The sequence below is a fragment of the Ochlerotatus camptorhynchus genome, unplaced genomic scaffold (genome assembly GCF_037179485.1).
Source record: "Ochlerotatus camptorhynchus isolate MF236.1 unplaced genomic scaffold, CSIRO-AGI_Acam_v1.1 ptg000241l, whole genome shotgun sequence".
Lineage (NCBI taxonomy): Eukaryota > Metazoa > Arthropoda > Insecta > Diptera > Culicidae > Ochlerotatus > Ochlerotatus camptorhynchus.
In genome coordinates this window covers 693502-721121 of record NW_027040731.1, presented here as the reverse complement: position 1 = coordinate 721121, position 27620 = coordinate 693502, and the positions used below count along the sequence as shown (strand labels likewise).

General features: G+C 42.3%; 1 protein-coding gene across 2 annotated transcripts in view; it reads left to right on the top strand.

Annotated features, from left to right (window-relative positions):
• Nucleotides 1-25147, top strand: part of LOC135704462 (protein lifeguard 1-like) — a 29132-nt gene extending 3985 nt beyond the window's left edge. For both annotated transcript variants that reach the window (XM_065225939.1, XM_065225940.1), the window contains exons 3-4: nt 24466-24714; nt 24780-25147. In XM_065225939.1, the coding sequence (XP_065082011.1) occupies nt 24466-24714; nt 24780-25139 (609 nt within the window). In that variant the 3' untranslated portion in view covers nt 25140-25147. The remainder of the gene's footprint in view (nt 1-24465; nt 24715-24779) is intronic.
• Nucleotides 25148-27620: the final 2473 nt, after the last annotated feature.

Below are 27620 nucleotides of genomic sequence, written 5' to 3'. Positions count from 1 at the left end.
TCTCGAGCCAGTTCTCTAAAACTTAAACACCATAATTACCCATCTTCATGTCACGTACAACTGTAATGCCCAAGAACCAGTTGCCATCAATAACATTTTGGTACGAAGGTTGAATTGAACTGATTCTTTGACATAAATAGCAACACCGCCAGTGTGTCTAAAACGTGACAAACAAGCAGCAACAATATATCCCGGAATACTATACTGATCAAAATCTTCAGTTTTTACAATATGATTTTCAGATAATAAAACTAAAAGAGGACGTTTTTCCTCAACAATCTCACGTAATGCTACGTAGTTTGTTGACTACCCCGCAATATTCAAATACAAAAAATCGAATTAATCCACATTCCTGGACTTTGTCAGCTGCTTTTCTTCTGATCAAAACATCTTTTAAAGAGCAAACATTCCGAGCTAAATGAGGCATGGTTGACGTCCAAGTTCATTTTACGTTCTTTATTTATTTTCAAACAATTAATACATTTCAATACAGTTGACGTACACTCCGACGTTTTGTGTTGTTGGCTGCTAAAGCCTCCTTAATAAAGCTAAATAATAATAATTGTTGGCTGCACTGCCCTTTTCAGCATAGTTGTCCCATTCGTTAAAACAGCAAGCTGAGAAAAACGCTGTTGAAGATTTTTTTCTCCATGGGCTCTTATGGATGGGACAACATAGTTTTGTTATTTTTCGCGACATTTTCTGAACAAAGTAGGATTTTTTTCGTGTACATTGTAAAGTGATGGTACTTGACAATCGATTCCAATGTATAACTCATAATCGCCTAAAATGCTAATGGGACTGTTATGCCGCACAGGGCAGTGCACCTAGAGCATCTCTCACATTTTTTGCAATCCATGCTTTTGTGCCCAAATTCTCCACATTTGAAGCATCTTACAAGGTGTCCATCCAACCGGGAAATCCGGGAAAAACCGGGAATTCGGATAAGCCGGGAAAAAACTGGGAAAAATGCGGGAAAACCCAAATCGCACCGGGAAAGATAATGTATACTCATCCTAAGTAACATTTTTGGTTTTATCGTAGTCGTTTAGGCCATAATTTTATTGGTCAGAGTTTTTCATCAGAATTGAAAGGCCGAGTTTAGTTCACGAACGATAAAAAGAAACTTAAGAAACGATGTTAACACTTCGAATGTTCGACCACGAATGAAAATGGCACCTACAGCACCTTTTTGCTTCCTCTTCTCACAGTGTTGCCACCAGTCTTGTAAGCGGTCACGGTCGTCGACACATTTTCCGTGATAATCGACTGACTTTGCCTCCGACACTTACAAAGCAAGCTATCATACTACAGTACCAAACTGATATGTCATATGACAGGCTCTGTCATACGACACTGTCGCCGAAGACCGTCACGAATGTATGTATTTTAGTTTTTCTCATAATAAGAGCTTCATATGTTGTGTTTGTGTGAATTCTGATAAAAGCAAGTAATGATGTCCTAGTAATAACATTTCTGATCAGAAATGGTTTATTTTACCCAAAATTGAGGAATTAGAACGAAATCACACATGTCATATGATAGTTATTTGATAATTTTCTTTTTGTTCGAATGTTATTCTACCGTTTGTGTTGTGTGAGAGAGGCAACAGTAGAGCATGAGTGTACGAATACAAACAGACTGTCGCGCGCGACATCGAAGCGAGTGTAGTAAAAAACGTCAACTGTTTCAACCCCTGGTTGCCACCAACCAAGATGAATGAGTAAGGTGGCACGGCAGTTATACTCATAACACTCCTCCTCAACGTATAGTGCCACCATTCGATGACAGTCCCAGCATTCCTGAGAACTTCCGTTGTTTCGTAGTCCCCAGGGGCTTGGTAAGCACGTCAGCCACCATGTGCTCAGTTGGACAGTACTCTAAATTCAAGAGACCCTGCTCACATAGCTGCTTGACAAAATTCTCTTGTCTCAATGTGTTTTGATCGACGAGTGGTCCTTTCGGAATTCACGAAACTTATACAGCTCTGATTGTCTTCCATCATCGTCACAGGACCATCATCTCGCTCGCCTATCTCTTTCACCAATCCTCGAAGCCAAACAAGTTCTTGCGTAGCTTCGCTCAGAGCCACATACTCTGACTCCATAGACGACAAAGTAACACAGGCCTGTTTACGACTGGCCCATGAAACAGCCCCATTGGCATAGCATAAAACGTATCCAGTCGTTGATTTCCTCGTACTAGCGTCAGTATAGTCGATCAGACCACCACCAGATCCGTTGTACACCAACCTCCAATGTTTAGTCGCTTTCAAATAGCGAACTACTCGCTTCGCTGCTACCCAGCATGCCTCCGTAGGAGCGCTCACTTTACGGTCAAGAATCGCCGTACTAACAGCAATATCCGGCCTAGCACACACAACAATATACAGAAGGCCGCCACCCAAACTTCTGAACTTCGTTTCGTCAGCGAAAGAGGCACTCGTATCTTCCACTTTCAAAAACCCTTCATCCATTGGCGTCTTAGCAACCTTTGCATCTCTCAATCCAAACTTGTCAATAAGTTTATCGATGTAGCCTTCGAGGCTCACACTATAGTCACCCTTCTCTCGCTTAACCTCCAGTCCCAGGAAGTAGCTCAAGTCTCCGAGATCTGTGATCTCAAAATGTCTCTTCAACGATTGGTACACTGAGTCAATCTTCTTTTCATCTTCACATCCAACCATTATATCGTCAACATACACTAACAGGAATACCCTCTTCCCATCTTCGATCTTCATGTATAAGCACTGATCAGAACTACTCTGCTGAAAACCCATGTCCACAAGAACACCGTGTAATTTTTGGTTCCAGTAACGTGCGGACTGTTTGAGTCCATATATGCTTCTTTTCAAACGGCAAACCAAGTGCTCCTTGCCTTTCTCCTCGTATCCAGTAGGCCGTTCTGATGTCAAAATGCTTAAGTGTCATTTTTTTCTTCGAAGCTAGAGCAAGCATCATGCGAAGAGTCGTATGGCTCGAGACGGGAGCGAAAACTTCATCGTAATCCTCGCCGAACCGCTGCGAATAGCCTTGAGCCACCAGACGCGCCTTGTGTTTGGTCACCTCCCCAGTTGCGTTCCGCTTCAATTTGAAGACCCAGCGGCAACCTACCACCTTCCGTCCTGCAGGTAACTCTATCAGCTCCCAAGTGCCATTCTCCGCATGTGATTTCAACTCGTTCACCATTGCTGCTCTCCATTCTGCGTTTTCCTTATAGGTTAATGCTTCCTTCAGATTCCTTGGTTCTGTACAGTACTCGTTGCATAGGCCTCTTCAATCAACCGGACTGGCGCGATGTTCGGACGACCGGATCTGCGTGCGATTTCATCCATAGGAAAACCTCGGAACGATGGTTCCTCATCTGTAGCGCTGTCGTACTGCGTTGCATCAAGATCGGTATCATTTATTTCGCCAACACTTTCCTCGGCATCATTTGTACCGGCCGCCAGATTCTCGAGCGGTGAAGTAGGTTCGAGTGACACTACCACTACTCCTCCTGACGTCGAAGGCTCCTGTTTGGCAACCTCAACATCGCACTGTTCCAAAAACTTCGCATCCCTGCTAATGGTGATTCCTTTCGTTTCCAGATTCACGAACCGATAGGCCTTCTGCCCCTCCGCGTAACCAACGAACACCAATTTCTCCGCTTTTTTATCCAGCTTCCGGCGCTTCTCCTTCGGAACATGTACGAAGGCTTCCGATCCGAATGCTCGAAAATATCCGTACGCAGGCTGCCTCCCGTACCACAGCTCGTAAGGCGTAGACTCTACCGAAGACGAAGGCAAGCGATTCTGCAGGTAGCTGGCAGTCGAAATCGCCTCGCCCCAAAACAGCTTCTCCATCTTCGAATACGCCAACATGCACCGCATCATCTCAACGAGGTACCGGTTTTTGCGTTCGGCCACCCCATTCTGTTGAGGCGAATACGGAGCCGTCCGTTGATGCACTATTCCATGATCAGCAAAATACTTCTGCAGAGACTTACTGCCATACTCTCCGCCACCATCCGATCTGATGACTTTCGGATAGTGCCTAAACTGGTTGCGTGCCAAAGCACAATACTCGCGAATTTTCTCCTCGGCCTCCGACTTCTTATGCAACAGGTAGATAACCGTATAACGACTATAGTCATCCACCATTGTCATGAAGAATCGACTACCGCGCGCTGTTGGCACCCCCATGGTTCCTCCCAAGTCCGTGTGCACCAAACCACCAACGACTGAAGCTCTCGAAGATGAAACTTTCGGAAATGATTCACGGCTCAACTTGCCCTCACAGCAGGATTCGCAAACAGACAGACACTTCTAAACCGTGTCCCAAATCATTCCGCACAATATTCATTACCGCCTCCATGTCACGGTGCTCAAGCCGACGATGCCACAGGTGTAAACAGGAAACTTCATGATTCGAATACGCTAACTTGGCTTGCTCCGGAAACCGCTGCAGGTGATATAGGCCACCCTTACATTTCCGGCTTTCAGGACTTTACACCCAGTCTTATCGAACGAAACTTGAAACCCCAAATCAGTAATTTTACTCACCGAAAGTAGGTTTGTTGCGAGCGACGGCACATGGTACACGTTGTCCAGCGAAACGTTCATCCGAGCACCATTTCCGTTCACGGACACAAGCTTGCTACTTCCTGCACCAGTCGATTTGATGCATTGGCCGTCAGCCAACGAAATTGCTGATTGCTTCGATTTGTCAAGCTTCTCCAGGTAATGCGTCGTTTGTCATATGAGAAGTGGCACCAGTGTGGTCTAAGTACCACAACCCGGCTTCTTCAGCTCTCCCAACGAACAAACACTGATCCACACTATCTTCTGCTTCAACGGCCACGGCCTTTTCACAAGCTGCTTTTTTCTTCCTGTCAGCCACCAACTTCCGGCAGTCTCGCCGAAAATGGCCATTCTTACTACAATAATGGCACAGTTTCTTCTTGTCATTTTTCTTTTCACTTTCAAATCTACTATTCTCACTACCTCCACTCGATACCAGTGCTTTTTCTTCTTCTACACCTTCCTGCGCTCGACGTCGGCCTTCATCCAACAGCTTCCCTTTGATTAAGTCGACCGTGAGGTCTGCATCTGGTCGACTCTCCAACGCCACGATCAAGCCATCGTATGATTTCGGCAGGCTCGACAGCATCAAGGGTACGAACAACGGATTTTTCATTTCTTCACCAAGTGCGATCAGTCGAAGCCGCAACGACGTGAGCTCCTACAGGTGCTCTCCCATATTGCCATCCTCCGACATCCGGGTAGCAAACATCTGGCGCATGACGTGGATTTTACTCGAAAGAGATGACCGCTCGTGGTATCCCTTAAGAGCGTCCCACATTTCCTTCGACGTAGTGGTCTGCATCACGTGAATTAGCTGGCTCTCTTCCAGTGCCAGACCGATCAGCGCCCTCGCCTTCTCGTCGTTTGCGAGCCACGCAGCATCAGGTTCCGCAGGTTTCGGCTCCGACACAACTTTCAGCACTCTTTCACGGGACATTAGAAGCTGCATTTTGAACTTCCAGATTGTGTAGTTCTGGTCGCTCAGCTTCTCAATCGAGATGTGTTGATCTTCAAGAATCATTTAAACTCTTATAAAACTGGCAATTTTACATGGAATCAATCATTTTTTTAATATACACAATTATATTCATTTGTTTACACTTCTGTTTACAATTTTCATATTATGCTTTCACTGTGGTAAAGTATCGAAATTCCTCAAAATTACAAAACAAATCTATTCTTTTCTTTCACTTGTTTGAGCATGTGGAGCAACCAAGATAGCTTACAGAGTATTTTTTTAGAATTTCTTTTGGTTGTCATTGGATGAACATTTTTTGAATTATTTTGCTACAGTTTTCCGAGTAAAGTAGTGTTAATATAAAGCCTAACCGAGACATATCTTGTCACGAAGCTACTTGAAGATAGAGAAGCAAATTCATGCCAATTAAAAAAATTTCCGATCTCAAACTCCTTGCATACCCGATCATGCTTGACATGCAAATGTTCGACACCGCACACAATCAAAGAACTTAAAAAAATCATGAGATGATTGGTCCAGAGATAAAATAAAAATAATTTTTGCACTTTGTGCTAATCAGGTACACCAGATTAGTCAGGATATCGTAGAATAGGGTTAACTACCCCATTTCCGGCCAATTAAACACAACCCGTCCTTAGCTTTCTTAATCTAGCGCAGTTCAACACCAAACGGAATGTTATTATTACTGATGGCTTCCAAATCTATTTACCTTTCCGTAAGATTTGATGAAGATAAACCAATCGTTGAGATATTGTCTAACACTGCTTCTTGACGCCAAATTCGGCCTACGGATTCTAAACTCGGCCTAACGCATTGCAACGCCATTGAAACGCCAATTAACTTACTTCGGCCTATCGGATGAAGATAAAAATTGATTCAGTCGGAGCGCTTCTTTTGTTTTTAAGAATAATGAGTGCAAACCTTCATATCACGCGTTCTCATTGACTTCGTTCGGTAGCTTATTAACTGAAGTATCGTACCAAACGCATAATTGACTTGTTAACTCTGAAATCATGGATTTATTTGAAGTTTTCTGCTCGATAGGCCCAAAATTGACGATTAGGCCGAAGTAGTTCTCTACCCTACCTTGATTAGCCTGTAAAATATAAAGATCTGAATCCATACCTCTCACGCTGAAGTCAATGTACTTGATTATTTTAGAGATAAATCATCCAGCTCAAACCTAGGGGCAATCATCATTATTATGAACATAAAAGTACGTTTAGACTACAGAGTTATAACATGTTATAACGGTTGTCAAATAATTGCAACACAGAAACCACCATCAAGATAGCGCTATAACATGTTATAACTCTGTAATCTAACCGGGATAAGTCACGAATGATCAATGAGTGTTAAAGTTACTATTGTATATATTATAATATATAATAATATAATATTTAATAATACAATATATAATAATATGATATATATAATAATATAATATATAATAATAAAATATATAAATTAATAAAAAAAAATAAAGATCTGACCTCCAGGAATTTTGAAAAACCTAATATTCCAAACCACACAAGCAACATTTCCGATTTCAATGTGGTCTTTAAGTCAATTCTAAACCCATAAGGCCTCTTCAAAACCATGATAAAAACAAAATTGTTACCTGGGCAATTATATTATGTGGCTTCCCTAAGGTTTACCCATTCTATCATCGAATTGATAAGTCGAATAATCGTATTGATAACCTTAAATTATATTTTGAACTGAGACTCAAAATACTCAAAAGTGAAAATCGAACTTATGTTAATACCTGTACAATATCTCCAATACAATTTAAATATTTTGGTAACACATCTTTGTATCCCACAAAATGGTGGGCGTTGGCCAAATTTGGATTTTTCAGATATAATCCTAAATAGGACCTAGATTATTTAATACTCTAGTAACCTCAAGTCCGTGCTCTGTCACAATGTTTCATTGTGATTAATCAACACTCAAAGGGGTAAAATATCAAATTTGGGGTGAATTTGAAAGAAAGGGAACTTGGAGTGTAGAGCGCACTGCCCACTGGACGATTCTGAAGCCTGGCCAAGTGAGTGGGGTATGGGTTTATTTGATTGAACGTCATTTCCAATGTATATATTGATACATTCAAACCATTGGCATTTGAGATAAGACAGAGATAGGATGCGGAGGGCCCGCTTAGGGGAAGCGTAACCCATGTTATGGTTTCCATTTATTAAATAGTTCAGATAGGCTGGAAATGACATGTTCATAGTGAGAAAATGTACCATATGAGGCCCGTTCACTGATCAAAATCAGATTCACATCGTCAGACCCTGCCCAAGAATAAGGGGATTGACGATGACTTGTCAAGTTTTATTTTGAATTTGCGTTTTGCATTTAATACTCTAGTAAATCTCGCGTCCGTGCTCATTCACAACAGTGTGAGGTGTCAATACTCACTGGGTCATATGTCTTAGACCAGTTCCAGATTAGTTTGCTATTAATATCTTCTGCATCGCAGTTCGCGATAGATTACTAAATATGGGTTCTCTTTTCCGACCATAATAGTGTGAGGGAAGGGGGTGAGTTCTGGATCAACAATGGAGGGGGGCCCATCGGCATTTGTGGGCAGACCGTCCAAAGCCCATTTCTCACGGATCGGAGGCTGCTCACGCAGGCCAACACCATCTTCGTGTAGGTGGAAGTTTCCCCTATCCGATGATGGTGTTGGTTTGCGTGGGTGGCCTTCGCTTTGTGAGTGGGGGGCTTTGGAGCGGTTTGTTTGCGAGTGCTGATGGGCCCTTTTCTATTGTTGATCCAGAGTTAAACGTTGCGATATGAGAGCGAATAGAGGCAAATAAATAGGGAAGACAACACCATGACCCAAATAAGTAACCAATGCATGCGGCTCACACTTAACTTGTTCTATTTCTTTCTTTCTTTGTTCCTATCATGTACTAATATTAACTGCCTGAGGACAAATGGGAACACGAAGATCAATAGGAGAAAAAGAAAATTCGAACAAGAAAAGAAGAATTAAACTTGCACCGGCAAGAGGAAGCAGAAAGGATCATGCCGGTTGGAGACAGCCAATGTATACTGGACGAAGCTTGTATCTAGGAAAAGTCGTATGTGCAGGAAACCGTAAGTAGGATAAGAATCGTAAAAGGTGTGTGCTTGCTTGATAAGATCCTAACTTTACTTTAAATACACGGTAGGAATCGAATATCCATTTATGATTAAGGTTTTGCCCATTTTTCAGTGGGAGTGGCAATACTCATTGATGAGTGATTTATCGTACCCATTTATTAGTAACTGTTAGCAGCTAATGATTAATTGATTTACCTAATTTAGAATTACCTATACTTCACATCAGAACCTCATTTCCTTCAATTACTACTCCGTCGCAGCACACACCTTATATGGATCGCTAACCTTTATTTAGTTTCAGCATTTTCGACATTATAATCAAAAGGTGAGTTTTAAAAGTATAATTACCATGCATATAGATAAGTTACTGTACCAGAACCTGGACGGACACGAGCCTACCCAGGGGAGGACCCGGATACGACCACCCATGTGTGTCTAGAGTATCGCACGAGCTGACGAGTGCAACGGGAAGGACAGTAGGTGTATAGACTAGGGGGTTGGTCCCTAGATAAGCCTTCTTAGCGGAAGGCACAGCCTATGCACTGAACAATTACAATTACAAATTACACATCTTTGTATCCCACAAAATGTTTTGGGTATAAAGAACTTCAAGATCTAAACTCCTAGAAGATTTTAAGAATTTTCAATACTGCGTATTGATTTATGCTTTTTTCAACATACCAGTTCCCCTCACATGGCCGTTTCCGTCCTACTTTTTGCAGAGCATGCACCTCGGTTCCTTTTGTACAGTCTTTTGCAACGTGTCCCTTCTCTTCGCATTTCCTGCAAAGATCAGATCTGTCAGGACCTTTGCAGTTTTTCGCCTGGTGACTGAAGCGCATGCATTTGTAGCATTGCTCCATTTTCTTAGACACCCGAGGAATAGCTTTCAACGGGCACACTGACGACCCAACCGGCCTATCTTCAGCAGCTCGTTAGCTGCGTCCGAAGAAAGTCGTATCGACGCCGTCTGCGTGCCACCATACGCCTTCCTCAACTGAATCGCCATCTGTACGTCTCCCAGATTGCATTGCACCTTCAGCGCACTTTTCAACTAGTCTTCCGTTGTGATCTCTTCCAGATCCCTGCACTCGACCACTGACTCCTGGGATAAGGCTCTTACGTTCGCCGTCCCGCCAAGAGATTTTTCGACGAGCTCCTTAAAAGCTGCGCTCTTAACCGTAGGATCCCTTTTCAGCTCAAATAGCATCTCGCCTTTCTAGTTTCGCCTGGTTTTCATGACATTCTAGAACTACGTAGGACGTTTTGTCCGAGGACGATCTTCCTCCTGACCTCCGTCATTTTGGTTCTCCCAAGCTGCAGTTCTTGAGATTTGCTACTGCTGGATATCGGTGTAAATATCTGGCTTAGCCCAACGCCTGGCTGCTCTCCTTGGAAACTTTGGGGTCCTTGCTGCTCACCTTGCGACTTACTGCTGCTGCAGGAAATTGCAGTGGCCCCCAGGTGAGCCCCCAGGTACGACACTGGTAATCTCTGCAATATCCCGCTCTTTGCGAACACGTTCGCTCCTCCGTTTTCACTGTCTGGCGTCTTGCCGTCGTCCTTCATACGTATATATATTTTTTGTTGGTTTTTTCATTTCCTTCATTTTTATTTTTATCTCCGATTTTCTCCATTATGATGGGCCTCTGGGCCGCTATCTCCACTCATTGTATGTAGTCTCCAATCGTTATCCCATTTGTAGCCCTGTGTGCGTGTGTGTGTGTGTGTGTGTGTGTGTGTGTGTGTGTGTGTGTGTGTGTGTGTGTGTGTGTGTGTGTGTGTGTGTGTGTGTGTGTGTGCGTGCGTGCGTGCGTGCGTGCGTGCGTGTGTGTGTGTGTGTGTGTGTGTGTGTGTGTGTGTGTGTGTGTGTGCGTGTTTTTTTTTTGGCAAGGAGGAAACCTTCAAAAAGGCCATCGTGCCATCGCTTGACGACTGGGCGCACAGTCGCGGTTACACGGTGTGTGGGATTCTTACCGCACTAAAACCTCGTTGGACGCCTTGCCCTTTTCCCCCGGAACCACTTGTCGTATTACTTCGGAGGGGGCCGTGCATTAAGCACCTCACTTTACCTCAGCTAATTGGCGCTTCCAATTCGCTGATCTTCTCTCTAATTTGTGAGCCATTTAGCTCCCAGCGTCACGTTCTACTCGGTTATCCCCGGTGGTGGATTCAGCCTACTCTGACGGAGAGTTCTCCCGGCTTCGGCTTTCCATCCGCACTTGTGTGAGCACATTTCTACTTTCTAGTTGGTCTTCTCGCCATTTTCGCTGCAGCGCTGACATGATCTGCGTTACTGCTCTGCTGATGGCGTTAAAGGTGCCCTCCTCTCGACACATTTCTTCGACGACATTCTCTGTGCTAAGGGCGAGCATATCCTCTCGCACATCATCAAATCTAGAACATTCGAAGACCACGTGCTCTGGTGATTCTTCCACATTCCCACACTCCGCACAGAAGGGTGACGTTGTGTGTCCGAATCGATGCAGGTACTTCCTGAAGCAGCCATGACCAGACAGAAATTGCGTCAAGTGGAAATTGACTTCTCCATGCTTTCTGTTCACCCAGGTCGAAAGAGTCGGTATTAGCCTGTGTGTCCATCTACCGTTCTCCGCTGCATCCCACTCCTGCTGCCACTTAGCCATCGACTCCGTTCTCACCATTTTTTGTAATCCTCTGGTTTCTCTCGTCATATAGCACTCGTAGTTCTCTGCCAAGGTGATGCCGATTGGGATCATACCGGCGATAACGCATACTGCCTCCATCGAAATGGTTCTGTACGCACTCACGACTCGCATGGCCATGAGCCGGAACGAACTGCTCAATTTCCTTTGGTTTTGCTTCGTTTTCAGCGCTTCAATCCAGGCTGGACCTCCGTACCTTAGTATCGATGAGGACACACTAGCCAGAAGACGCCTCTTGCTGCTACTTGGACCAGAATTGTTCGGCATGATTCTGGCTATTACGTTGATGACCTTCGCCGCCTTCTCGCAAGCATATTCGATGTGGCTATTTAGCCGGTCGTCGATCATCACTCCCAGATACTTTAGCACGCGCTTCGAAACAATGGTGTGTTCTCCAACGGTGATTTCTACCCGTTGCACTGCTTTGCAGTTACTGACCAACATCACTTCTGTTTTGTGGTGGGCTATCTGCAGCTTCGCTCCTTGCATCCAGTTACCAATCGTATCTATCGCCTCGGCCGCCAGCATTTCCACTTCTTCCAGCGTCTCACCGGTTACCGTCAAGACGACATCGTCCCCAAAGCCAACGATCTCAACTCCTTTGGGCAGCTTGAGCGTCAGCACGCCATTGTACATTCCGTTCCACAACGTGGGACCTAGAATGGAGCCTTGTGGAACTCCCGCCGTGATTCTAAGCGATTTCTGCCCCGTCTCTGTCACGTAGACCAGGACCCGGTTCTGGAAATAACTACTTAGAATCCTGCAGAGGTAGCCTGGAACCCTCATTCTATGGAGCGCCTTGGCGATGGCCTCCCAGCTGGCGCTATTGAATGCAATCTTCACATCAATCGTAATCACGGCGCAGTATCGATTTCCTCTCCGTTTCTGTTTGGAAGCTTTCTCGGCTCTGTCAATCACTGTCCGAATTTCATCCACCGTCGATCTCCCTTTCCGGAATCCAAACTGCCTCTCCGACAATCCGTGTTAACTCTCCGTACATTTCGTCAGCATGTTTAGGATGATCTCCAAGAGCTTTCCGACAGTATCCAGCAAGCATATTGGCCTATACGATGCAGGATCCCCCGCCGGTTTTCCGGGCTTCGGCAACAGCACATTGTACCTTCCACCTATCAGGGAACTGACCCTCGTCCAGACAGTTCTGCAGCACCATCCTGAACATGTTCGGGAACGTCTGGATCGCTGCCTTCAACGCCACGTTGGGAATTCCATCCGGGTCGGGAGCTTTATTCGCTTTCAACCCTTTCGCTGCTGCTATGAGTTTCTCGTTGGAGACTTGTTCAACGTTGTCTTCATCTACGTTGATCTTCATGGTGTAGGTGGCCAGTTCGTTGGGTCATGCTGTGGGAAAAGTCCCTCCACGATGACTTTCAGCTTGTTGGGACACATTTCAACCGGCATCGATGGACCTCTGATCTTCGCCATCGCGACTCGGTTTGCGTTGCCCCAGGGGTTGGCATCGGCGTCGCGGCACAGCTCCTTGAAACTATTTGACTTGCTCAGCTTTATCTTTCGTTTCAGTGCAGCCCTGGCCTCTCGGAACACCACCCTGCGGTCCTCTTTGTCTGCTTCTGTTCTTGCTCTCTGAGCACGCCTTCTGGCTAGAAGACAAGTAGCACGGAGGGTGCTAATTTCCTCGTTCCACCAGTAAGCTGGACGCCACCTGTTCGTTGGCTCCAGTTTTCTCGGCATAGTTGTGTCACATGCCCTTGCTAATGTTTCGGTCAACTCGTTCGCGCTTAGGCCCAGGACGCTGCTGTCTACCCTTAGAGCTTCGATGAAGAGATCCTTATTGAATACCTTCGTCTTCCACTTCCACTCGCTTACTTTCGTCCTCCGCATTTCCACCGGTGTACATTAGCCGATACTGTACCGGATCGCCTGATGGTCGCTATGGGTGTACTCTTCGCACACTCTCCAGTTCATATTTGCCATTAGCGACGTACTGCAGAAAGTGACGTCGATAATGGATTCCCTACCATCTTTGCGAAGGTGCTGATGGTTCCTAAGTTGACCAGACTGACGTTCAACTTTGCCAGAGCTTCGAGCAGGCTATACCATCTTGCTTTGCGTTTATAGTAAGGAAAGCTTCAAAAGCCCGGCCTGTCTCTGTGTTGCGTGTTTGTTCTCCTTCTGGCACAGTGTGGGACTCTTAGCCACTAAAACCTTACTCGCCTCTAACCACTATCCCTCCGGAACTCTCCTAGAGTATTTCGTCGGGGGGGGGCTGTGCTCAAGCACATCTCTTTAGCTCAGCTAGCCGGCGTTTCTAATTCGCTGATCATCTCTCCATTTTCGCTGCAGCTCCGACAAAATTTGCGTCACTGCTCTGCTGACGACGCTCCACGTCCTCTCATCCCGGCACATTTCACTGACGACATTTCTCGCGCTAAGGGCCGGCATCTCCACTCGCACTGCCTCAAATCTTGGGCAGTCGAAAACCACGTGCTCCGGCGTTTCGTCCACGTTGCCACACTCCGGACTGAGGGGTGACGTTGTGTGTCCAAAGCGATGCAGGTACTTCCTGAAGCAGCCATGACCAGACAGAAACTGCGTCAAATGGAAGTTGACTTCTCCATGCTTCCTGTTCACCCAGGTCGAAAGAATCGGTATTAGCCTGTGTGTCCATCTACCGTTCTTCGCTGCGTCCCACTCCTGTTGCCACTTAGCCATCGACTCCGTTCTCACCAATGTCCGTACTCGTCTGGTATCTCTTCGCATATAGCATTCGGTGTCCTCCGCCAAGGTGATGACGATGGGTATCATCCGGCGATAACGCATACTGCTTCCGTCGAAATTGTTCTGTACGCGCTCACGACTCGCATGGCCATGAGGCGGAACGTCTTCCACCTCCGCTTGCTTACTGTCGTTTTCCACATTGCCGTAGGTATCCGTTGGCCAAAGCTGTACCTAATCGCCTGATGGTCACTATGAGTGTACTCCTCACACACTCTCCAGCTCAATCTTGCCACTAACGACGGATTGCAGAAAGTGACGTCGATAATGGATTCCCTACCATCTTTGTGGAAGATGCTGATGGTTCCTTCGTTGGCCAGACTAACGTCCAACTTTGCCAGAGCTTCCAGCAGGCTATACCCTCTTGCGTTGGTACATCTGCTTCCCCAGTCCACTGCCCAAGCATTGAAATCTCCTGCGTTGACGATTGGTCTCCGTCCGGTGAGCTCCCCGGTGAGTCTATCTAGCATCTGGTGAAACTGCTTCATTGTCCATCTGGGGGGTGCATAGCAACTACATACGAAGGTTCCATTGATTTTGGCGATCACAAATCCTTCTTAAGACCTCGTCACCACTTCTTGTATGGGATACCAGCCCATAACTTGTATTGCCGCCATTCCTGCTCTATCGGCCACCCAGTTATCGTTATCGGGAGGGACTCGATACGGCTCCGCAATCATTGCAACGTCGCACATTGTTTCCGTTGTCGACTGCCACAACAGTTGCTGTGCTGTGTCACAATGATTGAGATTTATTTGGGTTATCTCCATTACTATTGGCCCGCTATCGTCTTTTTGTAAGCTGGGCACCTGAAACTTCCCGTCATATGACCGTGTCCGTCCTCCTTTCTCCAGAGCATGCACCCCGGTTGCTTCATACAGTCTTTAGCAACGTGCCCCTTCTCTCCGCATTTCCTGCACAGCTCCGATCTATCAGGGCCTTTGCAGTTTCTGACCAAAGTTCATGTACTTAAAGCATATCTCCATTTGCTTGGTAACCCGAGGGATAGCTTTCAGGGGTCATACTGACCACCCAACCCTTGACTCGTCCTATCTTCAGCAACTCGTTAGCTGCGTCCGTCGCAAGTCGTATCGACGCCGTTTGTGTACCACCGTAAGCTTTCCTTAAGCACATCTCCCAGATTGCCTTGCACCTTCAGCGCATATCGTACCTCGTCTTCCGTTGTGATCTCGTCCAGATCCTTGCACTCGACCACTGACTCCTGCGATAAAGCTCTTACGTTCGCGTCCTCGTCAAGAGATTTTTCGACGAATTCCTTGAAGGCTGAACTCCTTACCGACGGGTCCTTCTTCAGCTCGAAGAGCATCTCGTCTTTCTGGGTGCGCCTGGTTTTCACCACGTTCTTGCCTAGTTGCTTCAACTTCGGATCCTCTTTCACTTTCCGGAGGAGTGCTGCGTATGTCGTTTTGTCTTTCGCCTCGATAACCAGAGCGTAGCCCTTACTTCTTTCCCTACGATACCTGGGGTTTTCCTTCTTCTTGACTTCCTTCTTCCTCTCTTCCGTCTTCTTCTTCTCTTCCTCTTCATTCTTCTTTTCCTTCTCCTCCTTCTTCTTCTGTTCCTTCTTCCTTTGTTTCTCTTCCTTCAGTTTTTTCCTCTTCTCCTTCTGGTTTTCGAGTTTACGCCAATCACTGTCTTCTCCATCTTCTTGTTCATTGTCCCCGTATTCGTCGACCTTGTGTTTTTTGGGGTCCTCTTCGTCTCCTGGCGCTTCCCTATCTCTTTTCTCCGGACGTGGATTCGTTGGTCCCTTCGGCGTCTCCTGCGCTTCAGCCAGCATTGCATTCTCCTTGGCCTCAACCAGAGCCTTTTCGGCCGCTGCGGCTCTTCTTCTCCATTCTTGCAGTTCCCGATCTGCCACAGCTATGCCGGATTTGATGACCGCCGCAAGTAGCTTGACCTCCTTGTGTATGTTGTTGTTATCCTTCACGAACACATAGAGTTCATCGATCTTCCTCCTAACCTCCGTCATTTTGGTTCTCCCAAGCTGCAATTCTTGCTGCCACTGCTGGATTTCGGTGTGAATATTTGGCATGGCACCGCACCTAGCTGCTCTCCTTGGGATCCATGCTGTTCGACTTGGGGTCTGCTACTACTGGAACTCGCTGTGGTCACTTGGTTCGACGCTGGTGATCTCTGCAACTTTCCGCTTCTTCGCTCCTCCGTTTTCACTATCTGGCGTCTTGCCGTTGTCCTTCATATTTTTTTTGGTTTTCTCATTTTCGTCTTTTTTGTTTTTTTCTTCGATGTGTGTGTGTGTGTGTGTGTGTGTGTGTGTGTGTGTGTGTGTGTGTGTGTGTGTGTGTGTGTGTGTGTGTGTGTGTGTGTGTGTGTGTGTGTGTGTGTGTGTGTGTGTGTGCGTGTGTGTGTGTGTGTGTGTGTGTGTGTGTGTGGGTGTGTTTGTGTGTGTGTGTGTGTGTGTGTGTGTGTGTGTGTGTGTGTGTGTGTGTGTGTGTGTGTGTGTGTGTGTGTGTGTGTGTGTGTGTGTGTGTGTTTAAATGGAAGAAAACTTTTTGCACATATTTTCATAGCTTAGCCCTGGCGATGCAAGGTGATAGCTCTACTGTACATCCAAAGACCCATTTCAAGAATGCCTGTGCATACACGTACATTCTAAGGTCGCCTTCATATATAATAAGCTTCGCATGAACACATCGATATATCAATTGGATACATGTATCACCGACAAACCGACATGAATGATCATACAAAGTATCATCAAATTTCTGATCAAAGCACAAAACTGACATCTGCCGCCGTGTTCGCGAAAATTGTGTATCCTAGCCACAAACACGCATACAAAATGTATGAGTTGGTTCGTTTCTAATCTATTCCGTGCAAATTATTTTTATCTACATAAAAAATTTCTATGGTTTTGACAGATGGGATCGCTGCACATTTGAAACCGCCGTTATGGATTATCGATCAAGAGTTAAGTTTAGGTTTCATGTCGGTTTGTCGGTGCATGTAGTGCATTCACACTTCAAGAATATAAAAAAAAAACACTTTTTTTTATTCTGGCGCGTATTTAGTATAAGGCAGGAGGTAAGTCACTCTGCCACCTTGTGATTGTGCTGATTGTGTTTCTTGTGTATTTTTGGGTGTTTCATGGTGTTTTTGTGTCGAACGTGCTGTCAAAACGTCAAGCGGCAACATACAATGTTTACTGGCAATCATGATTTACACAACGCTGTAAATGACAGATCCCCCTGCGATCGTAGTTGTTTATTGGCGATGACGGTGACTCTGTAGCTCTTTACTCCTATGGTGATATCTAATAAGCAAACTTCAGACTGTGCGAGATACATGGCGGACCTGTACTATCCTTTCAGTGCATTGATAATTGCCATAATAAACTGTCAAGAAGAGACGATTTTTCGACGGTGTCCGACCAATTATTCTGAACACACCTTTGGGAAAACGGGTTCAACGGCAACTGGGGAGCGGGTCTTTGTATTCTTTGTAGAATCATAACAATGGAAAAACTACATTTGAAGACCCATGGCCAGGGGGTAACCCGAGCAAAGTCTGAGATCAAATTGAAATCTAAATTTGATGTTGTAATTTCGCTGATAATGATTACTCAGGTTGCTGTCGTTTTGGTCGTTTTAACGGTTCAAATTGAGAGCAAACATATCTTCCTGTGACATCACATTGAAAACTATTTCTGCTATCAGTGAGAGCAAACTGAAAACCAAATTTGATATCCATTTTTCCTGTTGATAACATAACAAGTATTCAATTTGAGGTATTGCTAAGGCAATGAAAACGAACCCGCAACAACATATTTTTGAAGAGCAAATGTACAGCAAAATGAAAACAAAATAAGGTATCAAATTTGTCAATTGCGTAAACTGAAATCAAATTATGATTTCAGTTTGATGTTGATATCAAAACTTGATTTCAATTTGCTGTCATTTTGATGCTGGACTTTGCTCGGGAAGTCACTCTGCCACTTTGTGTTAACACCCACAAAAACACACTGTGACACACTCCAATCACCTTGTCATGCAGGCTGCAGATCACATAAAAGATAATTTGTCATAAATTCTGGCACCACTTCTAAGAATGTTTACATCATATGTTGTTTATAATAGACCAGTCCATTATCTGGAAGCATATTGCGCATCTCGAAACGAAAGACATTTTGTACGAACGCTTGAACGCTTTCGTTTCGAGATGCGCAATGCCGCCCCTGATTTTATCTTTCTTCTTTGACAATATGATCTTTTTTTATTGTTCTGAACCTCTCTAATGAGTAAAAAACCAATCTAACCTATCAAATTTTAAAATATTTAGAACGATTGGTTGGTGAAATGTACTCCTTCTTATTTTCCTTCGTAACTCGTTCCTCATCGCCTTCCTCCTTCAACTCGTGATGAATAATCTGCCCCAGTAACTCGAAATTGGCGTTGACGGTGACTCTGTAGTGTGGTAGATAGAGACTAAGCGCACTACGATGCCACTCTGGGCAATAATAGGGCGTATGCTTATAGCGAATTCGTTTATTATCGGGGTTGGAACCAGTTCCAGCCCAGTGCGAAACCGAACTTTTTGTCAGTGCGAACCTCAACCTGAGCTAGGTTTTAAAAACAAAAGAACAAATTGACGTTTGTCAGAAAACAAGCAGACCCAATCTTGATACCCGATCCGCGAATTCGCTATTAGTCTCTATCTACCACATTCTTTACTCCTATGGTAAAATCTAAAGAGCCTGAATTTATAAAGAGACGATATGTCAAAATTGGAACAATCGACTATCTGTCAAAGTCATTCCAATTCAGCTGGGTGATATGCCGCCATGTTATTGAAACCAACATCTGAAACGTTACAATTCAAGTGTGAACTGCAAAAATGGCGTAACTGAATTGTCTTATTTTTATCAAATGAAATTATTTTCTCTTTTATGCCATATAAATGGTTGATTTCGTGGTAGAAAATCAGAAAATAATATTTTATGAGTTCTCAGATTATTTTTCACAAAATGTAAGCAAAAATATTAAATATATTTAAAATATCAGTCACGCCTTTTTTGAAATTCTGGCTTGAATCTTCTATTTGTTTACCAATTATGAGCTGTCAGTGGGGCCCACAATTCGCGGGCCCGCAGCGATGTTAGCTCTTTTCAAGGCAAGGCAAACAAGATAGGGTTGCCACCTAGCTGTTCCAATCGAGCAGAAGACCTGTCAAATGGATAAGATGTCGTCTCTTTATAAATTCAGGCTCTTTAGTAAAATCCATAAGCAAACGTCAGACTGTGCGTGAAACATGGCGATATTGCATGCAGATGAGCGAATTGTAAAACTTCGGGTAAATCGTTTCGATATCTTCGGTAATTAGCTTCTTGTTCAGCATTCGCGATAAATCGGCCAATAAATTTAAAATAATGCAAGTGATCTAGATCTAGATTCACGTAGCTGGCAGGGCTGATTTGTAGAATGTATCTATTTTTGTTGGCATACTCTAACAGACAGTACATTGGATTGGATTGAAGAACCATTCTCACGAAACGCCACTATAATCCAGACCTCCTTCCCCTCGGATGATGATGCACACCCGAAAAAAAATAATTATAATAAAACAATTAAATTACAATGAGTTTTACTGTTGAATTTCGAGTACACTAAAATTTATTGTTGAATTGTTGTACGGGAGAAAAATTTACTTTCTTTTTAACGATTTGAGCATAACCACGAAAATAAGTGTGATGAGATTAAATTTGTTCGAGAAAAATCATTTTTTTTATTGTTAAGATGTTTCCCTAAACAAATTGTATGGTTATTTTGCTTAACGACGTGTTCATGATATCATCCAAACCATTTTTTGAATAGTTCAATCATTTGGGTTATCGTTCAAGTATGGTATTTTTTTATTATTGGTAGGAGTCTTCAAACAAAGTTTGCCGGGTCAGCTTAATCTTGATATGGGATACGAGGTGCCGAAATTGACAGAGCTTCCACGAGCCTAAGAATGGTCCTTCTGATGACCATTCTTAGGCTCGTGGAACTCCGTAGCCAGTTTTCCCACCCTTCGGTGGCCATGGGTCTTCAAATGTAGTTTTTCCATTGTTATGATTCTACAAAGACCCGCTCCCCAGTTGCCGTTGTACCCGTTTTTCCCAAAGGTTTGTTCAGTATAATTGGTCCGACACCGTCGAAAAATCGTCTCTTCTTGCAAAGATTGACAGTTTCTTATGGGAACTTTCGATGCAGTGAAAGGATCACAGAGAAAAAAAATTACCCTAAATTTAAGTTCTTTTTACTTAATTTTGGGTAATTTTGAGTTTTGCATCCCATTTGTTGTTGTCAAAAACGGAACGAGAGATTCGACTTTCTCATGACTATCGTTCAATAAGCTACTAGCAACCTGTGGCAACTAACGATTTTAAATTGGTTCACTACGTGACTAGCCTATTGATCCCAAGCAAATCGATTAACGCACCTCATTCTAGTCGAAATTCTAGTACTACACTATGTTTGTTTTGATTCGCTATGAAAGTTTGGCAGATCAAATGAGGGGTTCGTGGATTTTCTATGTTTCGAGGGGTGCATCGATTAGCTTGGGACCGAAGATAGTACCAGAGCTAAGCAAAAAAGTTGAGCACATTTCTTCGGGACCTTCTGATCTTAGAGTCACCTCTATGCTACTAGTGAGTATATGAGATATTCTCAAATTTGAGTCAATTTAACTAAATTTTAGGTAGAAAATACTCATGAGTAAGTAATTATTTTTGCCGTCGTCAAATGTAAACTACTGTAAGCGGTTTACTGAAAATTAGCTTATTGAACGGAACATGGGAGATGAGTGAAAAGAACTTAATTTTGGGTTAATTTTTCGGTTCCGTGATAGTACAAGTCTGGAGTCCTTTTTTATTAGGTCGTATGTAACATTTCGAATAAGCTGACATAATGAGCCTCAAAGTTTTTTGAGACAAAAATAATTCGCATTTTTCCCGGCATCGATGCTGTTCTTCACAGCTAGCTCACAAATGTTGAATTTTATAGGTTTTAGCTAATTGTGAAGCCCAACAGTTGTGTTTTCTTAGATAAACTAAAAGTTATGGAAGAAAAAAGATCATAGGTCCAATTGAAATGTTGAGCGTGACATTCGACCTGAGAGATTCGACCTTTTTTCATCTGTCATGTGACTTACGTGCGAAATTATTGGACAGATTCATTGCGCACGCTAAGATGCACATACCTTAAAGTCGGTAAAAATACCTAGATATCGGTAAAAATTACCGATAATCCAAGAAAGTGCACATACCTAAATTATCGGTAATCATGGATTACCAATAATTAACGCTAAAAATTACCTAATTTATATTAAAAAGTAGCCTATTTATAGTGAAAAGTAACGATTTTTATCGGCAAAAAATACCGATAATTTTAGGTAATCGTAGCTAAGAGTGCAGCACATTACATTTTAACAATATTTATGTCTTAATTAAGTTTGCATAATTTCAAGCAGGGTTGCTTCCACTTACTTGCTATAAAAACATATTCGGAATTATGCAATCATTAGATGCAATAATGTCATGTTGTACTTGTTAGTAACAAGACGAGGGAGTAAAGTATGTGTTTGACTCATAAAACCAGTCAATTTCGCTGAGAGCGTCACAATCAGCGATCTTATGATTCGTGAGCGTTCACTCAGAGTGAGCGCTCACGAGTCGCAAAATCTCTGATTGGTGTGTTGTCATTCATAAAAAACCGACGATCCAAGTCATTGTTTACGTTTCGAGTTAGACCCTTTTGACATGTTTCCCCTGCATTGTATGTTGCCGCTTGACGTTTTGATAGCACGTTCGACACAGAAACACCATAGGCCTTTTTAATAAAAACTAAACGATCGATTCAACCTCTGGTGGTGAATAGGAGAACGTCAAAAAGAGTGTTATGAGCATAAATTTTTGCCTTGAGACATAGGCAGCGGAACACTTTTTTACTTTTCCTTATAAATTGATTCATCTGAGATGCTGCAAAACTTAATCTACAGTTGAAAAATTTAATTCTGTAACGTTTTGGAAAAGATCCTGCTGGTGTTCAGGAATATTTTTTTTTGAGAAAAATGAAAAATTAGAAAAGTGCCTTAGTGGTTATGATCTTCCGGATTTGCTGTGTGTGAATTGGCAAATCAAAGTTGGCACTCGTGGAGAATAGAAGAACTATGAAAGTGATGATGGTTTCAAAATTTTACACGGTGAGGTATACTAGTACAATCTTAAAATGCTTCTATTTTGCAAATGGAACATTTTATTTAAATCTGGTTGATGCTATGTTAGTAGAAAACTTAAGGACTACTCAATATACAAATAATACAGAAAAATTAATTTCTTTTCAGATTTTTAGGTGTACACATAGATTTGAGCTTTTCTACCACTGTAGCAGCAACCAGATTTAAATAAAATGTTCCATTTGCAAAATAAAAGCATTTTAAGATTGCATTCGTATACTTCCCCGTGGAAAATTTTGAAACCATCATCACCCCCTGTGCACACTACTACGAAGCAGTGATGCCCTAAGTAGTATCCACTTCAAAATAAACCATTATTCTTAGTGAAAGTTTGTTGTACAGTTCCAAAAAATATGTTTTTATTGGAAATGCTTGCGCCAGATGATGAAGAATACATGTCAAGCATAGATTTTCTTCAAAATTCAGAAACTACACTCTGAAAAATCTTCACGTCCAATCTACCTGAGAACATAGGTGGTTTTCGTTCACCCTACTTTTCACGTAACTTTGACTGGAATACTATGTAGCCAAAAAAATCAGTTTCATTTATCTACGTGATCAGTCAAGTATATAAGGCATGATTTCCACGTACTACTTACGTGAAAATTGAGTAAAAAATACAGGAAACATTCGTAATTTTTACGTGATATTCCGTTTCATTCGAAATGCGTTTCACGTCACGGAGTGATAGTAATTGAACGTATTAATAGAAGCAGTCAATATTTTGCAATTTTATCGGGCAGCTATAAATTTTGCGTGTTGCATTTGATATTTATACCTGCTCATAAAATTGCAAATTATTGACTGTTTAACAAAATATTTATAAATCTGTATCAAACTCTGTTTCAAACATTTATTTAAATTATCATTATAATTATTCTTAACTCTAAACATGTACGAATTTCCAACGCGATGTAGTGATACAGGCTGACTGTCAAAATAATCTATATATGCTAATTATATTTACCAAACTTAAACGATTCATCGCTTCGTATGCTAAAAAGTGTTCTTGGTATTGGCCTACATCCCAAATTTGTACTATTAAATACAATGAATTTTCAAAACACATTATTTCAAGAATCTCATATAAAAGTGTTGTACCGTTTCTGAACATTGGCATGAAATTTCCTGTTCGATAATTAGTTCCTTTGTTATTCACACTGCCTGAAAGCATCACTTCATAATCTGTCTGTAGACGTAGAGGCTGAACAAGCTCGGAGAAGTATTTTCGTAATCGAATATCGCCCATCTGAAATCCGAATAAATATGACGATGTGCGCGAAATATCTTCATAGCCCAGCTCTTCTAAGCATGCTAAGAATTGATCCTCGGATGCAGTAAGGAGGTTAAAGATGCCGAATCCGCCTTCTGAAATTATAAACATATAAAAGAAGCTACGTTAGTGACTCATAATCTTAAACAAATAAAGTAAAATAATCAAATTACCGTCCAATACTTTCAGCAAGCTGTCGGGAAATTTTAAATCGTTGAGGAGTTCTTCCGCCAAATTACACTTTGACGCCATATTGATTTTTTGCATACCTGAAAATCACGTAAACCTAGTTTCACTGAAATGTCAAAGTCGGAAACTCACTAACACAGACACACTAAATATGTTCACTTGAAAATACGGTAGATTTCACTAAAATTTTTAGTGAACATGACTTGTGATGCAGGTCAAAGTGACTAACGACACGTAACATTTGAGGTTTTCTAAAATCAGAGTAGCTACGAGATATTTCACGTAAATCGGACGTGAAAATTTTTCAGAGTGTAGTATAAAACCCATACAAATTTCTCGATGAACATTTCAAAAGGTCCTATCTGCTTTGATCGATTATCTTCATCGACTTTGTCTTTTGATAACCACGCCTACGCAAACATATTTCGTGCTAGTAATTTAGATGAAAATATTTGTCTGCGTAAAGGAAGCATTTTAAATTTAGCTTAGGTACATAAGATATAAATAAAATTTGCATCAGCCTTAGGTATACAATTAAAAACTCTATGCTTTTTGACACGAGGATACACCCAATACAATATAAATCGCGTAAAAACATAATAATAATTGATCTACATGATTACAATATTATAACAATGATTTTACTTTTCAGGTCCAGCTTGCTATTACACTTGGTTTCATAGCACTGTTTATGTATCATCAAGGCACCCAATTATGGGTAAAGAGACACCCAGAAATGTTTTGGATTGCATTGGGAGTGATGATTGTTACTCTTATATCCATGGCATGTTGCGGCAGCGTGCGCCGTAAAGCTCCGATGAACTTTATTTTCCTAGCACTGTACACATTTGCGCAATCATTCCTACTCGGTGTGACTACAGCCAGGTTTAGCTCTGATGAGGTATGTAAATGATCTAAAGAGGCCTGTCCTGTCCGACTAAGCCATTTTTACCCTTTTAATTGTAGGTACTTCTCGCGGTAGGCATAACGGCGGCTGTTTGTCTCGGTCTGACACTTTTTGCTTTTCAAACAAAGTGGGATTTTACAGTGATGGGTGGAGTTTTGTTCGTTGCAGTTATCATACTGATGCTTTTTGGAATCATCGCTATATTCTTCCCGGGAAAAACTATTACAATCGTATATGCAAGCGCTGGAGCACTGTTGTTCAGTATTTATCTAATCTATGACACTCAACTGATGATGGGTGGAGAACACAAGTACAGCATAAGCCCTGAGGAATACATTTTTGCTGCATTGAATTTGTATCTAGATATTATCAACATATTTATGTATATTCTTACCATCATTGGCGCGTCGCGCGACTAAAATCAAATAATATCTTTAAACAAATCTTTGTAAACAATTCAAATAACTATCGAGAATGATGTGAATTAATATTTATTTACTACCAACTACCGACGTTACCTATTATAGCTTCATGCCAGCCAATGATTCCTGTTAAATTTTACGTGAACCTAAGATCCTAAGAGAAGATATACCTATGTATTGCTTTGACGAAATGTTATAACATCAGACAAAACCATCGAATTAAATTAAATACACTTCATTCTAAATAATTAATCCCGCATTGATTATTATATTTTACTCGATCATCGATACGCGTTTAGTATAACCGTTCTCAACGATACAATAGATCTGACCATACCATTTCTTACGGATCAAGCTAAGGGCCAAATGTATCCACTCCCATAGACAACCGTGGACACTGCAATCGAATGATGTGAAAATTATCATCACTGCAGATGATAATTTTCATATAATTCGATTGAAGATGAACCAATACAAATATTCAATAAATTCTCTGAAAACGTATTCTCTCATGCCCATCATTGAAGAGCCCCTTTCTCAATCGAACCTCATCGTCACTGCCAATTGAGTCATTCACTGTCATTTGATGTACGACAATAGAGTGTAGCGGCGCAGGTGGTGTAGTGGTAAGCGTGTTTGCCTCTCACCTCAGCAGGCCTGGGTTCAATTCCAGTCGGCGCCGCCGTTGGTCCCCGGTTCATGAGTTTGATGGATCGATAGGTAGGGTCCAGGTGTATAAGTTGCCTCCCTGGCGTCGGTAGCATTGGTGCTAAGCACGGAAAACAAGATCGACGGAAAACAAACCATGGAAAAAAAAAGACAATGGAGTATGGAAGAAACACAGGAAAATTTTCCCGACATGTCGGTCCGATGTCGGATCAATGTAAGGCAAATTTATAGTCGATGTCGACCCAATTTCGGGTCAACATCGGGTTGGGGTTCTGTAGAAATCAGGTTGGTGTCGCGTTGGCTTAGGATTTTCGCCGGAATGACGACCAGAGCTCCGTGTGGGTAGGTTACACTCAATGAATCAATGAAAATGCTGACTAAGCAAACTGATATCAATGAGTACAGAGAGAGGTGAAGCAGATCGTGAAATATGGTTGTATTAGTGATCCAAAAAATCAACCTAAACGCAAGTAGTGACGTCACTAATTGCATGTATCATACAGGGGTTTTACTCACACAACTTAACCGACTGCTCCACCTCGGTAATCCAGCTCATTGAACTGATATCACCCATTCGAAGGGTGTCCCTCTGTTGGCGGATAGCTGCTTTGCTCATTTTCAACAAACGTATACGCCTTTTTAATAGAAACTAAACGATCGATTCAACCTCTGGTGATGAATAGGAAAACGTCAAAAAGAGTGTTGTGAGCAGAAATTTCTACCGTGAGACAGGAAACGGAACACTTTTTTACTTTTCCTGATAAATTGATTTATTAGAGATGCTCCAAAACTTGATTTACAGTTGAAAAATTTAATTCTGTAACGTTTTTGCAAAGATCCTGTTGGTGTTCAGGAATACGCCTTTTTAATGCACCACCAACGTAGAGTGCGCCACAAGAGTTCAAGAAGAAACGTCAACCAAACCGTTTGTTTACATCAGAATAAGTATGTTCCCCAACGCAAATAACAGCATTTTTCATTCAAAATCTTGCCACTTTCCATCGGTAATTGTCTTATTGTACGATTTTCCACAAATCTGAACTGATTTGCACCTTAACTATTCACACACAGCAAATCCAGAAGATCATAACCACTAAGGCACTTTTCTAATTTTTCATTTTTCTCAACAAAAATATTCCTGAACACCAGCAGGATCTTTTCCAAAACGTTACAGAATTAAATTTTTCAACTGTAGATTAAGTTTTGCAGCATCTCAGATGAATCAATTTATAAGGAAAAGTAAAAAAGTGTTCCGTTGCCTATGTCTCAAGGCAAAAATTTATGCTCACAACACTCTTTTTGACGTTCTCCTATTCACCACCAGAGGTTGAATCGATCGTTTAGTTTCTATTAAAAAGGCCTATATTTTTGTTGAGAAAAATGGAAAATTAGAAAAGTGCCTTAGTGGTTATGATCTTCCGGATTTCTTGTGTGTGAATAGTTAAGGTGCAAATCAGTTCAGATTTGTGGAAAATCGTACAATAAGACAATTACCGATGGAAATTGGCAAGATTTTGAATGAAAAATGCTGTTATTTGCGTTCGGGAAAATACTTATTCTGATGTAAACAAACGGTTTGGTTGACGTTTCTTCTCGAACTCGGGTGGCGCACTCTACATTGGTGGTGCATTAAAAAGGCGTATATAAAGCGTATCGTAAAGTGTATCGTATTGTCACTTTTAATTTTAAGCATTTTCGAAAAATTCAAATGCAGTTTTTTTCGACGCATCATTTCAGATTGCAAAAAGCTCGCGTCATTTTGTGTAAGCAAAAAGAATAGAATGACGCTAGCTTTTTGCAAGCTGAAAT